Consider the following 16,573-nt stretch of genomic DNA (forward strand, 5'->3'; position numbering starts at 1 on the left):
CAAACTACCTCAAACCAATTCCAACAGCGCATGGGACCCGCATTTTTTTTTTTTTTTTTTTTTTTTTGTGTGTGTGTGTGGTGTGTGTGTGTGGCAAGAAAAGACACTTGCACTAAAGCAACAGATGCAATTCGTGAATGCCACCGCGCAGTAATGCCATTTGGCTTATTAAAAACTAAGTACATGTGATGATTAAATGAGCTGTTGCTCAAACAAGTTGTTGAAAAAAGAGCGAGAACACGATCTGACGGACGAACCGTTTCACATGTCATTGTTTTCTTCCGTTCTCGTTCCTTAATGCATTGTACTCCCTGAACCCGCCCCAACCTTTTATTATAAGCATAATGAGTTGAAAGATGAATTACTCACGTTAAAGGTTGGCACGGAATACCTACAAATAAACGGATGCAGCAGTTTCTTCCACAATTAGTACACTCTACCACCATTCTCGTGTTTAGTACCACTCGTATTTCCGCCATGGCTGTTGCACTCTGGAACAAGAACTTTGTCTGGAAGGTGCGGAACCTCTGGAAGCCGCGAAGCCTGACCAGCCTGGCGAAGTCCAATCCATATCCACGCCTTTTAAACATGGCGGCGCCCGCGAACTCAGGCGGGCCGGTGCGTGTTTTGGATGGGAGCACGGGGTCGCAGCTGAGCGACCGGGGTTTGATACTGCCGAAAGATCCTCTCTGGAGCGCCAGGGTACTCGTCACTGACCTCCCGGCGATAGTAGACGTGCACAAGAGCTACATCAAGTGCGGCGCCGACGTCGTCACGACGTGCAGCTACCAAGCGAACGTCGACAACCTGCAGTCTCACCTCGGCGTCGGCGCTTCCGAGGCCGAGGCGCTGATAGCTCGCAGCTGCACGGCCGCCGTCGCGGCGCGGGAACAGTGCGGACGACCGGGCGTGATCGTCGCTGGCTCCGTCGGGCCGTACGGCGCCGCGCAGGCGGACTTGTCCGAGTACACCGGCGCGTACGCAGAAGTCAAGAGCGTCGAAGAGCTCGTCGAGTGGCACCGGCCCCGTGTTCGGTGTCTAGTCGCGGCCGGCTGCGACGTGCTAGCCTTCGAGACGATACCGGCGGCGCGCGAGGCGGTGGCACTTGTACAGTTGCTGGCCAGTTCCCCGGCACCCAGGCGTGGCTCAGCTTTAGCACTTCGCGGATGCACCGCACTGCACGGCCAAGGGAGCCGCTCGCAGAGGCTATGAACGAATGCTTGCTCGCCGATGCCTATGGACAGATTATCGCCGTCGGCGTCAACTGTTGCCCTCCGGAATCGGTGGCGGCCGCCTTTCGGTCCGTCGGACCCCTTCGGGTCCCCTTTATTGCCTATCCAAATAGCGGCGAGATGTACAGTTCGTCCGGCTGGCTTCCGGACGACCGAGCGACGCGCAAGCCCCTTTCGGCGTACGTCCCCGAATGGATCGACCTCAACGCACGGTGGATTGGCGGCTGTTGCAGGACTGGGCCGGACGATATCAGTGGCGTCGCCAAGGTTGTAAACAGTCTCGCGTCAGCGTGATAAGTCGTCTTCGTTGCGCACTCGCATACAGAGCGCTACCGTTGTCCTACTAAATTCCAGAAGAGAACAGTCTCGTCGCAGTAGCGCAGGCTGAACGTGCATGTATACCAGCAATAAAAGTGCCTCGGCTGCACTGATTCTGTTACATTTGTCAGTTCTCATGCCTATTTTGTAGCTGTCGAATATTTGCCGAATGTCTCATATTTAGGTCATGTTTTCGGACTCATTATGGAGCAATCGAGACTACAAACACCAGGCAGAATCAGCTTTATGAGCTGAACGTACAGGACAGTACCTGTTCTGTTTACTCCCAATAACTTGCATTTTCTTGTCTGCCGTCACTGTGCATGTTCCTCTTTAAAATTATCCTGATCCAACATACATCTCGGAATAAGCTTTCGTGAAGGTTCATTAACTGCCATGAAACTAGATGGATTCTGTAAACCTGTCATCCCATGCAACGCTAGTGTTTATGGACTACAGCGTTCACAAGCTGTGCCGAAATGTATACAGCAGTCCGTGCGAGTGCACACTACATGATGTCGATGCAGTGATGTCACGAGGATGGACGCGATGTTATTTAATTATTATTATTATTTTTTAGAAAGACCTCACAGGCCTACGAAGAGGCATAGGGTGAGGGGGGGGGGGGGCATGTGGTACACTTTATAACAAAATACAATCGGTATGAAGATATCGATACATACGAGTATTCAAAAATTGGCACAAAACAAAGAAATTTGCATATTACAGAAGCTAGACAGATGTTAAATGAACAGATAGCATTGCATAAAAACAGCAAGAAGAGAAAATAAAAGGGGGGAAGATAGTGAGAAGAGGTGTATGGCCATGAGAAGTAAGAAGTGAAAGACAGCCATCAGGTTGACTATCATTCGTCCATTTCATTTCAGCGTGTGTGACAAAATGGAAACTGGTGTGTGCACGTGGCACTTTTGCACACTGCTATGCGATGTAATGCATGTGCCAGTCGTATGTAAGATCTACTTTGCATTGGCGCGAGACAAGTATACGTATGATTGTGGCCCAATGGCTAGAGTATCGGGCTCTTGTGCTGGAAGATCAAGGTTTGATCCCACCATTCTGCACGCATTTCTGTATTTTTATGGAGTTATCCAACAAGACAGCAGCAGCCACAATCAGTAAAGTCCGGAAGGGTTTGCTAGAAGCTTTGCTTTAAAGATTTGCGACACTAAGCAAGTATTTCAACCCTCCCAATTTTAAAGGGGCACTCGGAAAAAGGCTGAATTAGTTTACATTTTGGAAGTATCCTTGAAAGACTACTCTCGTTGATTTTGAGGTAATCGGTTGATTATTAGAAAAGAAAATGGCGGTCAAAGTTTCATTTTGAATTTTGCGCGGACACCCTGGGCTGCTACATCAGAGTGACATTAGGGATTGCAAAGCATCTTTTTTTTTTTTTCATTTCGGCCGTTCCCATTCAGAAACGTTCTTGAAATTTCCTAAGTTGAGTCCTTGGCTCTTTTAGAATACAATGCAGTACATTTTTACCGATAAAAATTTAACTGGGCCCGAGCAACTGACGCCAACATGTATGAACTCGTGGCAAGCTGGTGAAGGAATTTCAATGTGTCGTCGCCACCCATCATTCATTCTTGCATTCTTTTATTGCTTACCAAGTGGCTTCTCGCAGTGGGTGAGGCTTTTTGGTGATGTGGAAGGGCAGTTTACTAATGCAGCTAAAACCATTTTTTCTCTTTAGGGTATTTTAAAATTTCTATTATAACATACCTTCTTTGAGTTCACATCCCCTTCATGAAAGAGGTAAAACAGCAAAAAAAATTCACAACGTGAGGAAATTTCTCACTCAAAGTTTACTTATTTCGTTTTGTTACGCAATTAATCAACTTAAGAAACGTGTGACATGTGCCACTCGTGCCACGTGAGCCCACAGCAGAAGGCTAACGTATGCACATACCCATTCGATTTCCTGCCGCCAAACCCTAGATGTCTGATCAAAGAAGCTACGGTGTGCCTTGAAGACTAGGCCAGATCTGCTTGAACATAAGCACATTTCCTGTAGTCCGATGTGGCAACCACTGTGTCTCCACTGTAGGTTCACATGTATGTGTTCATTTGGCCATGCATTGGGAAAGCTGTCTCGGTGCCCTTGCATGAGAAAACACCTCTGTCGAGTGCCTTCTCTGTATATTTGCTTGGTTTGCACTGTGATCGAAAATCTATTGGGGTGTGAACTTGGACGAGTTGCTAATTCATAGTAAACTTGCAAAAGCATGTTATGATCGAGACAGAGGCAAACAAACAGGTAGAACAAACACGGCACTACTTCCAACTTGCATTTATTAAAAGGTTAACAGGATATGTACAAAAAAAACGATAGCAAGCAGACACAACAGATAATGTTAACAAGGTTTAGGCATGCATGCAAGGTATCTGAGTTTTTTGTTCGATCAGTGTCTTTGTCCTCATTGAACAAAGACCTTCGGTACCTTGCACACTTGCCTGAACTACGTTGATCATAACATTATTCATTGTATCCACTTAGCTTAACGCAGATTTCGAACGTATGCATCGGATTTGCATAATTTCATCTTGTTTTTTTCTGTACTAGTATATGTGCTGTCAACCTTTCAATAAACCAATTTCTGTAACAAGTTGTGAAAGGTTAAATGTGTGTGCCATCAATAAATCTTTTGGATTCTGAAGAACCAGAATTAACAGATGGGATATTCACTGTTCCATGAGATAGCAGGATAATTCAAGTCCCCAAGAAGAAAAATTGGACTAGTGACAAAATTGGTTTGGACAGTCATACAAGTAATCTCAGAATGTTGTTTCTGCATCAGGTGGACGATAACAAGCACACAATACTACAGCTTTGTTATTTATTTGAATGAAAGTATGTTATCAAGTAATCCTTCAGAGACAGCAATCAATGCATCAGCATTATTGTGACCCTTACGATCGCTTCTATAAGAAAATTACTTTTGCTTGTGAAAGTTCACTGCAATCACCATTGTCTAAGTAAATACCATGGCACCTGCAGAACACATCAATTGGGCTGACAGGCAATCACTCTGTTATCACTCTTATGTCAACATCTGTATTTTGGCCCTGACAGGACTGACAAAATTATGCCACACAACAGCATCATTACCTCAGCACGGTGGGTAAGTGCAGCAAGTGCAGATTAGTTCAGATGTTTCAAACATGATTAAATTAACCACAAAAGATAAACTAACGGTTATTGTCGCCTCGGCAAAGTTTGTTCTCAAGTGCACTATTAGTGTTGCTTGACATAGTTACACTACGGCTTATAGGTGAGCTAGCATCCAAGTAATGTAACTCGAGTAAGTTTCACATGCACAAGGCTGAAATTTAAGACAACCATGCACTTTCTGCTGCTAATAGTGATATCACCACAATCTGCCACAATCTATGTGCTCTCTTCAAGGTACTTTTTGTTTTCTTTTGTGATCCAGAAGAGCTGAATACATAAGTTGTTCATTTGCATTTACGCGATTGTGCACATAACTGGGCAGTCCTTAGCATGGCTGCACATAGTGTAAACAGAAATGGAAGATGAAATGAAGAAGGGGCAGGCACAAGTGCTTGCGCGGAACCCTGCCTTCCTTTGTCTTTCATTCCCATTTGTGCTACACCCCGCTATGCTTATAGACACCAATTAGCCCCCACGCATTGCTTGTTTATATACAGAACACACTTTTGTATTCTATGTACAGACAAGTTGGGCTTCTTATGAGCCAACCAATGTCTTTAGAGCCATCTGTAATGTAGCTTCTTTAATTTGTCATATCTCAAAGTATGCAACATTGTACTGCAGCCAGCACTATGAAACACTGCACACAGCCACTGCCAGCCTTGCGTTTGACTCTCTGCATAAGGTCAGTCAAGTACCGAGGGCCAGATGCAGACTATAGTATGTCATCTGGCTTTAGTTGCATGAACTGCCCAGTGTGAGCGTTTATATGTGCTCACGGTCATTACGGCCAAACAGTGAACAACACAATGATCAGAAAGTCATATAAGCAGGCGATGGGCCTGCCGATCAGTACGTACCACAGAAGTCTACTACGACTAGGAGTGCACAACATGGCCGAGGAGGCTGATCGAGGCACAATTTATTTAGCCAGCGAACAAGGTTGGCGGTTACGGAAGCGGGGAGGTCCATCCTCTTACTCCTGGGCTCTCTGCCCCTCTCAGCCATCGCCGCCCTCAGACTGTTAGCTTATTCCGGAGCAACTTCACCGTACCTCCTCTACCTCGCAACATGCACCCAGTGCACCACGCACAGCGAAGGGAAACCCAGGCCCGGGCCATACACAAGCAATATGGGACTTTACCCTCTACAGGGGTCTTACCCCAGACGCGTAGCCACAACAGCCACTTGTAATCATCAACAAAGAAACATCGGAGCAGCATTTCGCTCACCCAGTATACAATCCTCTCCAAGCCGAGGAAGCGGCCATAGCCCTCACACTCTCCCAAACAGAGGTTGAAGTCATAGTGCCCGACTCCCAAAAGGCGTGCCGCAACTTCCCTAGCAGTAGAATTCATGCCACTACACTCAAGATATCATCAAATCAAATCTGCCAACCAGATCAGTCATGATCATGTGGGCGCCAGCTCATCACAGCATTCCTGGCAACGAGGTCACCAACCACATGGCTCGAGATTTGACCCACCAAGCCGACGCCGAGAAATCTGAACCCGAGCGCATGCACCCTCTAGTCTCGTACCAAGACATCGCACAACACTACAAGCTATGCACCCCACACAAGTCGCTACCTAAAGAGCAGGAGCGATTCCTCCGAGCTCTACAGGTTAATACATTCCCCCACCCAACCAGAAATCACCTCATAGCCCCTACACAATTCTCTCCGCAATGCCGCTTCTGCGCAGAGCCCGGGTTTTTCAGGCACATAGTAGGGGTTGCAGAGAGGCACCACTCAATCCTCCGAACCCTTACCACACCAATGAGCTTGGGAGAGAGCCTTGGCCAGCTCCGACCCAAAGATCGGCAACGGCTGATTGCGAGGGCCCAGGACGCGGCCCGAGCTCAAGGCATTCTGGAATGAGGACGCCTCCCCAAAGCTGCATTTACATAATAAAGATGTCTATTCTCTCTCTCTGAACAACCATGAGCTTTAGAGATTGCACGCAGTGGAAGCCCTTGCAATATGTGCATAGTGTTGCCTCAGATATCTGACAAACCACAAGAGCGAAGTGCAGGCACAGTCAGGATGCTTGAGCACTTATTGAAAGTTTATTTTCCTCCTCTGCTCATCAGCCTCGGCAAACAGCCTGTGAGAGCACTTGCAAACCTTCTTCTGCTTATATTTGATCGCATTCTTCTACTGTCAATGTCTTTTTGCCACGTTTTATTGTAGAATACTTTAAATCGGTCCACAACAAGGAGGAGAGATGGCTTTTGGCATTGATGTGATGTCACGAGTTGTTTACCCGCAGCCACCATTGCCCAGAAACGTAGCCCCCGGAAATTGCGCATTTCTCATGTCATGTCAAACCTAAGGAAGCTTGTTTTATCTACTAGGGACCTTAGTCAAACCACATGAAGAACTATCTCGTCTCCGTAGTCACTTCAACCAGCTTTGACTGTTCACGCAGCTCCCCACCGTGCAGGGTAGCAAACTGGACATCCGTATGGTTAGAAAACCTCCCTGCCTGTCCTTGTTTCTCTCTCTGTGTGGTGCCGGTGGGCCTTGAGCCAGTGCAATGCCTCCTTTACTTCTAAAGGAAGCATTGGCCAGTGCCTCCTTAAATAATTGGAGGACGCTTAAGCTTCGCTTAAGAGTGGAATGCGATAGCACTATCGGTAGGGCTCCGTGTTTTCGGATAAATACGAAAAAATCCGATAAACACTCCCCGGTAAAATTTTTGACAATTCGGATTTATCAGATAAACTCTGATTTTAACGGCCAATATGACCCTGTTCCATTCTATATCGAAAGGGCATGTTCTAAGCAGTTATTGATACATCGGCCGGTTTGGCTGATATAAGCTTTACCTCACGTCAACAGTATCTCGTAGACCACACCCATCGCACATTTAACAAAGGGCTTGTCGTGCATGGAGCGAGAGACGTATGACCGCTCAACGACTATCGCAGACCTTCATGGATACTACGCTGCTGTTGCTGAAAAGTGGAGACGATCACTTAAGAGGAACCTTTTCAATGCAGTCCAGTACACCATTAAATCGTTTTGGCATAGTGTTCAAATTGTGAATCTAAATGTGAAGCATGAGTTACCCCGCGCGTTCGAAATCTATGCTCCGATTTTTAAGTTATAGTGTGTTTTTAAACTGACGACATGAGCCAACTCATGGGTGATTTTGCCAACTATCAGAGCTAATTAATCAGCAATATTGTTGAACCCCTGTCGCTTTGGAGACTTCATACTGTCCAGTGGCCAGTGCTTTCTCGCTGCGCGCTGAGTCTTCTAGCGCGAACGTTTAAAGGGCGTTTTCAAAGCTGAGAATCATCAATCAAAAGGAACGTGCTTCCATCAGTGACAGCAACCCCGTAAAGTATCATTTCATCTAAGATTTTGGAGTTTTGAGAATAATGCAAAATTTAACTCCGAATTTCGGAGAACTGGGGATTTACGAGAAATAAACTCTGAATTTCCGCCAGAAAATAAACTCCGAAAAACACCCTCCGAATTTCAAGAAAAATAAATTCCGAAAACACGGAGCCCTAGTTATCGGGCTCCGTTCGCATCACATTTTTCTTTATGAGTAGGTTTCACTACAACACACCACGTGGGAAAGCCAGCTTACAAAAACCAAGCTTACGCTGATCCCCTTAAAGTCGGCTTCACTTTTAAACACGAGTGCATTGCTGGGAAGACATTTTTATATCAAAATGTGAAGGCCCTAGGACCTTTTCTCAGTTTATTAATTCTTTGCTGTTGCCCGAGGCGCGCGCGTGTCCAAAATTTAGAAAGGCTCGGTTTTCAACATTCCCCTCAATGTTGCCAAGAGCCAAAGTACAGCGAACGCTTATATCATTCAAAGATCCCTGGCTGCTTATGAGGCGCTTTTTTTTTTTTTTTTTTTTTTTTTTTTTAGCGTATAGTTAAATTACAATCCGACGCTATCACGCATGTGGGTTGCAGTTAAATCGTACTTTACGATTTCTTTGACGGATTTTACTTTGAGAAATTCAATTTTTCTTCACTAATGCCTTGCGCCACGCGGAGGGCCTGTGTAGTCCGGGTGGTTCGGCATGATTATTTCCGCCGGACGCCGATGAGGTACAGTGCTTAACGCCAACGCCGGATTTTCAGCGACATGGGGCACATAACGCTGTCGCGTTAATAGAGGTGGAGGGGGCGCAAAGAAGCAGTTGGGCCACAGACATGCTTTTATTGCAATAGCAATTACATGGACACTCCAAAGCAGATTTCTGCCGTCGTCGTCGTCGTCGCCGTGAGGTTCCGTATGACGCTAACGGCGATGAAATCGTCGCCGCGCTCCAGAAGCTGTATGTGCGAGTGAAAGGGAGCGAGGGACGCGCGATTTCACGGGGAGCGAACGCACGTCGGAGAGCAAACGCGCGTTCTGCGCCGTGCTTCCTGAAGGGCTGCAGAATTAAGCGTCTCTTTCCTCCTTTCCATATATAGAGAGCAAACGCAACTTTTTCCGTCGCGCGAAAGGTTGTGGGGGGACGGGAGGGAGGGAGGGGAGGCGACGTTTAGCTGCGGCACCAAATACGTATAAAAACGCCGCGTGCGTTCGGTGCGAACGCGGGCAAAGCGCCGACGGCGTCGGCAAGTTCTGTGCGTTGCTGGTGCTGCTGCATGTCCAAGTTTATACAGCTGATAAAACTACTGTCCTTACTCCGTATTGCTCTCTACTAATTTGCTATCGCAATTTGTGCTTCGCCTTTCGGGTGAAACTGCGACAACGTTTTAGGCAACAACCACAGCTTCACAGGCTGGCAACCTTCAAAATCTAGTCGGATTTGTAGTCAAATCCAGTCAGAGCCCAAGTCAACATTTCTTTTTCACGTCAAAATGGCAGCGACCGTGAAGCGCAAACGTGTTGGAGTCAGTAAGAACCGTAAAAAAGGGTGGAAGAAGCATTGCGACATCAACGATGTAGAAGAGTTCCTTGAAGACCAGCGCTTAGACGAGCGTATCGGCGGCTCTGTGGCCAGTAAGCCGGACGAGCAGTTGTTCTTCGTGGATAAGCTGCCCGCAGCGCCGAAGAGCTCGGCTCCCGCTAGTGCTGCGAGCAGGAAGCTGCGCCGCAACCGCAAGCTGACATGCTTCAGAAACCTCGAGCCAAGCTCCAAGGTAAAGGCACCGGTGCAGCCGCGCCGCGTGCGGGACCCTGACGCCCGCAAGCCCGCCGAAGTTCGCGAAACGCAGAGGCAGCGTCTCGCCAAGCGGCTTGAACAAGGCACCGTCGACCGCCTGCGCAGCGTTGCGCGAAAAGCAAAAGTCACCACGAGCCGGTTCGACTTGACAGGACTTCGCGACCTATGGGGCGAAGACAGCGAAGAGGCGTCAACGGTGGCTGGGGATGGTAAACATCGCGTACCGTCCCACCGACACCAGAAACCGTCGCTGCTTCCAGCGGTGGAGCCGCCGCACCCGGGAACGTCGTACAACCCGTCGCACGCCGACCACCAGGACCTTCTGCGGCGGGCGGTGGAGGTCGAGCAGCGAAAGCTGCACGAGGAACGCCGCCTCGACCGCTGCCTTGCGATGCCGAATAAGCGCGACTGGCCCACCGAGCAGGACAGGCTCGCCGAGATGTCGCAAGGACTTTACGACCAGGAAGAGGATGACGACCAGGCCAGTGAGCTGACAGCTTCTGACGGCGAAGCAACGGCCGAAGCGCCCGCGTTGCCAGCACCGAGTGCCGCTCGTAAGACTCGGCAGCAAAGGCGTCGCGCCGCGGAGCAGAAGAGGTTGCGTCGAGAGGCCTTGGAGCGCAAGAAGGCGCGTGTGCTGGCCAACGACGTGTACCGGATACGGACGCTGAAGGCGGACCTTCGGCGCAACGCCGAGGCGTCCGAGGCGCGTCAGAAGCGTCGCCAGCAGCGCGAGGTGGACAAGTTGTACGGCGCGCGGCGGCTGAGCGCGTACAAGTACGAGGAACCAGACTTGCCGCTGAAGCTGTCTAGCGAACTGCGGGATTCGCTGCGCGAGCTGCGGCCCGAGATAAACGTGCTTGAGGACCGCTATAAAAGTCTGCAGCGTCGAAACGTGATTGAAACACGCCAGCAGCAGAAGAAGGTGGTTAAGTACAAACCCAAGAAGGCTGTAAAGCGCTCGCACAGGCAGTTTGCCGAGGCTGACGAGCAGAGGTGGAAAAAGGAGCTCCAATAAATGATGAGGTCTTCCTTTTCTGTGTTCCTGACCTCGTGTCTCGCACTTTCAGCTTTGTCAGATGGTAACCATCAAGAAACTGACGGTTACCTCTTTGCGTGACAAGTGCGTTGTGCCATTTCCAAAGTGAATGATTGTTGTCGGCATGGTAGTAATGTACATAGTTGTCGAGCAGTTTCTACAACTGAAGCCAGAAGGTGCCACAAGACCTCTGCCTATGGCTGGCCTTGTGTGGGGCAAAAATGAAGGCTAGCAGTGGCTGTGTGCAGCAGTAGGGCACCCAGGATCTGTGCCAGGGGGGGTTGAATTTTTGTGCGTATGTGAGGTGGGGGGGGGGGGGGTATGCTCAAGTTTACGAGTGTGCAGATGATTGCGCGTCTCAGAGTTGCAGTACTAAAAGGCGCAACGAAAGAAAAGGGGTCAAACTGCATGGCAACCCTTGAAAGGCAAAAATGGTGTCTTTTTTCCGCCTTGAGCTGCTTCAGTGGAATTCAACAGAAAGCCATTGAGCACGTGGTTGACCCTCCTTGAATTTAAGAGTGCATGAATAAATACAAGACAGTGACAGAGTGTTTTTGTTAATCAGGAAAGTTTGACCTCAAGCCACCTCCTGAATTGTAATGACAATGTGAACAGATTACTGAAGGAACACGTTGGACTGGTGGGGCTAGACGCGTGGGGGGAGGGGGGTAACTTGGCCTCAGGGGGGGTTAGAACCCCCCCGCCCCTGTCAGTGCGCCACTGGTGTGCAGTGTGTATAGACCAGACGTATTTTACTCTGGCACATACGTTTAGATTAAGCACAGTACTGGGACGCAAACCGCTGAGCGTACAAGAGTGCAAATAGCCCAGAGTGGAGTTTGTGTCCCCTAACCCAAAACTTGCTAATGTTGGCCACTCGTTTGGGGGAGGGAAGGCAGCTCTCTACATTGGGTTTGATGACAGGGCAGCTGACGGCAGAGCCATGCCATGTGAACACTGGCAGCAAGCATGAGATAAGTACAGGCCAAGTGCTGTCATGGTTGTTCTTTTTGCCAGTTCTTGCAATCACTGGCAAAAGACGTCCGCTTCCTAGCAGTGCTGGATGTTCTGGTTTATACCACTGCCTGACATAACAGTGGCATACATACGTAAGAGAAGATATGGCTGAAGACAGCTATGTTGCAGTTGGTTCTGAAGAGATAGGTAAGCTCATAAGAATACTTATGTTGTCAATGTACTATGAAGACGTGCTGCAAAAGAACTGCCCACTGGTTATGTGCAGAAAAAACTTAAGTGTGAATTAGTAACCACATTCAGCTGTGCTGGATCACAAGAAACTGATCTTGATGGGAATGCATGGTTGCAGTGGGGTGATGTAATAACTATGCAGTCAAACACTTTTACGTGTTTTGACCTTCACGTTCCTCTGTTGTACAGGTCGCATAATTGTAAAGGTAGTGCACCATACCGCTCGCAATGGAGTAGGCTAAGCACTTTCCCCAAATTACAACCCTAGTTCAAAATGATTTCCAGAGGTACTTAGTGAAAGAATTTACATATTTTCTTGTGCACATTTTGTTCAAATGACAATGAGTAGCTGCAGCTGACCTTATGGCACCTAAAGCCCCTCCTTACACAATTTCGCCTACCAGGTTAAAGTACTGCCTCTGAGCTTCTTCGCTCATCCCTTCAGCTTCTGATGTCAAGCGAATGCGTAGCCCAACTTCTGGTTTTAAGTGGAAGCGATGACGTCACTGCTGCGTACAGGTGCGAACGTTCAACAAGCGAAAATTCAGGAAGCGGTAATTGCAGAAGCGGAACTGGTATGATCGGCGAATCGGGGAACAGCAGCGTAGATCAAAGGTTTGCCTTGCTTAGCAAAAGTGGCAGGGGCACGTGGATGGAGGTGCTTTAAAGGCACCAAACTTCACGGCGTGTGTTGCAGCAAAACCTGGGATTTGCGACACAGCCACAGAGCGTCAAAATTCACTGTTGCTTCCCTAGTCAAAATACTCAGTTCATCTGCAGGGTCTTCATCACTGTTGTCTTCGTCAACTTTCGCTTCCTTCTTGCTGCGACAATGTCGGCTATCTGTTCCAAGCAGACACTTGTGTTGGGGAGTGGTAAGGGCCCCCATAGCTATCCTCCCGCGTGGTCCACGTAGTGTCGACCGGCGTTTCCATCGCACACCACAGCTCAGCTGTGGCTATGGAAGGCCCCCCAGTGGCAGCGTCACAAAGTGCATTTGTTGTGCAACAAATCAACCGACGGGGATACTCAAGTTCCTTCCTCGTAGTTGCAAATTCATGGTGGCCTTCATTATAGAGGCATTCGCAATGCATATCCAAGGAAAGTATAAGGGAAATTATTTTTTAAAATTGAACTGTAGAAATGACAAGATAAAGGGAAATTAACGTTAACGAAGAAGCAACTTTCCGCCAGTGGGAGCTGAACCCACATCTGCTGCAGTACAGTGTTACCCACTTTCTTTTTGTCCATTTCATTTCCCTTTACCTTATTGTTTTTACTTTTCAGTTAAAATTTCAAATACCTTCCCTATGCTTTTGTGATTAACAGAAATCAGGCCACTGGGTTTCCCCTCTTCTCATTCAAAATACATATGAAAGATAAAAATTTGGCAGGAACATAGGAGGGCTTCATTATACACTCAATTTCCTGGTTGAGGCGTTTCAGTGTATTATCAGCAGAAATAGATTGGTCCTATGTCAATTTTGGAACTAGCTGATGCTTTCTATTAGAATTATGTATGTACACCTTCGTGCTGTAAATTATGTTGAGGAAAGAAAAGGGGCCTCTTACTCCTCTGGCTGATGAAACATCGAGGACTGGTGACATCATGAGATGATGAAGCAAGTCTGTGCTATCGAGCTGCCGAGCCATTAGCTGTTCCAGTTCTCTTTATGTTCAAGCGTGGTCATTTGTAACCTTGCAACAGCTAAATGGGTGTAACACCTTTCTCAGCTGCCTCCTAGTAGTCATTGAGAATTGTGAACAGTACAGCAGGTTATAGCATATTTTGCGCATTAGAACAGGCAAAGAGGACTTGGAGCGAGCATTCTGAAATGATTGGTTGAGTGTACCAATATCTTGTAGCCTGTCATTATGACCAATGACTTCACATGGTGTACTCTGTTGTCTTGTAGAATGCAAGTTCGGGCACTGATTCAGCTAAAACTTCTCTTAATTTTATCTCTCGTACAACGTGAGTTGACCCCTTAAACAGTTCTTCCACAGTCTTTGTTCCCCTGAGAGACAGGGCACTTTTCAGGCAATAATCATGGCATTTCATTGAGGCAGGCCACCAACAAGCTGGTGGCCTGCCACGTGCTATGTGACTGATTTGGCGATTGTGCCACAGAAGCATCTCACTAGACCTTCGCTTGTTGGCCCAAGGCTGCATAAGCCCTAGCCACAGCAACATGAAATAACTATATGAAATAAATTTATAAGGGAAAATTTTAAGGGAGTTGTATTCTTTTTTATAATTTCACTTTCCATTTTTTTTTTTTTTTTTTTCATGTTTCATAATTAGCTTGGGATACTTGGGGCACCGCTGAATAGTATGACTGTGAAGATAAGTTGGAATGAAAGCAAAAATGAACAGTTCAAAGATATACCTAGCCCCAGATCTCTGCAGGTGCTTGGAGAGTTATGCATAGCAAATAGTTAACTGTTTTACCTCCTGAGCAGCTGTGTGCAATCTTGTGCTGGACCTGCTACAGTCCTATGTAACCATCTTTGAGGAGCTAAAGGGCAGTGTGCTCGAGTATGCCACATTTTTTTTACTTATAAGCAGCTTAAAGAGAAAGCAAGTTGGCAAAGCACATCCATGTAATCTCATACCACCCTGCGCATTCCTGCAGGCAGTGCAGTGGGCCGATCCTTGAAGCAGCAATATTGGTTACACATACACACGAAAGCCCCAAAATTGCATAACGAATGACTTAACAGGTATTCATTGCAACAAAAAAGTATAACGCAGAACTTGACCAGTAGTTTTTCAGATGCAAAGAGAGAAACAAAGCTGGCCAAACAAAGCTGGTTCTAACATATTTTTTTTTTTCAGGGTGCATTATTACCATGCGTAAGTTGCTTTACTTTTTGGTCTGTAACGATTTTTCATGGGATTATCACCGTTGGGAAAGCTTTCACTTGGCACAGGACACACCTACTCTATTCGAAATTTCTCAAACATTGTCGCCATATCTGTAGTCAGAGAGGCATATCTAAGCGGATTGTACGCATGATGCTGATAGCGTTGCGCAATCTTCGAATTTGCATGAGCACCAGTGATTACTCTTGACACTTGTTGGACGGACTTAACCCACGAGATCAGATTTGACAACTGACGACCGTACTCTCCGCTATCGTTGTTTGAGCGTTGCTTTTCATTCTCAGCACCAATTCATCCAAGAAAGACTTGGGATTCTTCAATCACAATTGCCCGTACTCACTCTGCTTCCTTCCCATCACAACACTGTGACATTTTTATAACAAATCTGGTTCGAAATCAGTATGCAATGTTGTCACTTCTGAACAGAGTGAACGAAACTGCTATATTTCTAGCCACTTTTATTTTCTTTAGAGGCTCTAACGACTGCTTGATTTTGTCTGCACACTGCCCTCTTTTTTAAAGAGACACTATTATACAGAGAGAAAGACTTTTTATTGAGGCTCTTGATTAGGAGCTAACAGACAAAATCATGGACAGCAGAAGTGAATCATGTGGGGGCAGGGGACAGTAGTCCTTTATTTATGCCCTTTCCTACTGGGATGGCATTGGCAGTGATGACTCGGTTTAAGAGTCCAAATTTTAATGATTGATTCCGTGATTCTGGCCTGTGGCATCTTGACAAGAAAGCTGCTCTTACAGGCCTTATGTCTTGGCAATAGCCTTGATTAGCTCAATCATTTTGTCTCGGCATTCTTTTAGTACATCCTCATATCCTTTGATTCTCGCAAGATTTTGCGTTAATAAATTTTTGCACTGCAGGTTGAACTTGCACGCAAGTTATATATTAGCCACTAATGAACCTTGTGCGATATTGCTACCGTCAGTGTATTCATTTTGTATTTTAGTGCCAGGACATTTGCTGTACATCTCCCTCTTACGCAATGCCTCCAAGGGCCTGAAAGTATCTTTAAATAAATAAATATACCCACATGGCATGCATGTTGTCAGAGTAGGCCCGTGCTTTCGGTTGGCCGACATGTGGCACGGTGAAAGGCTGCGGTGAATGCTTGGAGTGGTCGTGCGTTTGACTTCGCAGCAGTTAGCCACGGTGTGCACTGGTGCAAGGGTGCCGTGACACCAGCGTGCGAGAATGCGCCCACCACGCATTGCTCAGTCAGAGTCGCACCTGTAGCGATACCACCTTTGCAGGTTGCAGTCGTTCAAAACTAATCCCACGAAAGAGCCAGCACAGTTAGCGGAGCCTCTCCCAAGCAATTTGCCCCTGAAGAAAGCCCATAAAGAGAAAAATGATTTCATTTGTATTACATAGTAAATTACCTTTTTTACAATACCCAGAAAAACTCGCTGCAACCGTGAAAGGAGGCTTGCCAAGCCATAAAAAACGCAAGAAGGAAAGGCCAGTGGTGACGACAATTTGAAGTTCCCACACTAAGTCGCTGTGACATCTTGATTTTGACTGCATCTAC

At 47.2% G+C, this 16,573-nt stretch overlaps 2 protein-coding genes across 2 annotated transcripts; both read left to right on the forward strand.

The window, feature by feature from the left end:
* The first annotated feature begins 315 nt into the window (after positions 1 to 315).
* On the forward strand, positions 316 to 1,212 carry LOC119435826 (homocysteine S-methyltransferase YbgG). Its single transcript, XM_037702534.2, has one exon. The coding sequence runs from the start codon at positions 406 to 408 to the stop codon at positions 1,210 to 1,212; it is 807 nt and encodes a 268-aa protein (XP_037558462.2). The 5' UTR covers positions 316 to 405.
* Positions 1,213 to 9,563: 8,351 nt separating this feature from the next.
* On the forward strand, positions 9,564 to 10,923 carry LOC119435829 (ribosome biogenesis protein NOP53). Its single transcript, XM_037702537.2, has one exon. The coding sequence runs from the start codon at positions 9,587 to 9,589 to the stop codon at positions 10,907 to 10,909; it is 1,323 nt and encodes a 440-aa protein (XP_037558465.1). The 5' UTR covers positions 9,564 to 9,586; the 3' UTR covers positions 10,910 to 10,923.
* Positions 10,924 to 16,573: the final 5,650 nt, after the last annotated feature.

This window comes from Dermacentor silvarum, unplaced genomic scaffold, assembly GCF_013339745.2.
Source record: "Dermacentor silvarum isolate Dsil-2018 unplaced genomic scaffold, BIME_Dsil_1.4 Seq936, whole genome shotgun sequence".
Classification (NCBI taxonomy): Eukaryota; Metazoa; Arthropoda; class Arachnida; order Ixodida; family Ixodidae; genus Dermacentor; species Dermacentor silvarum.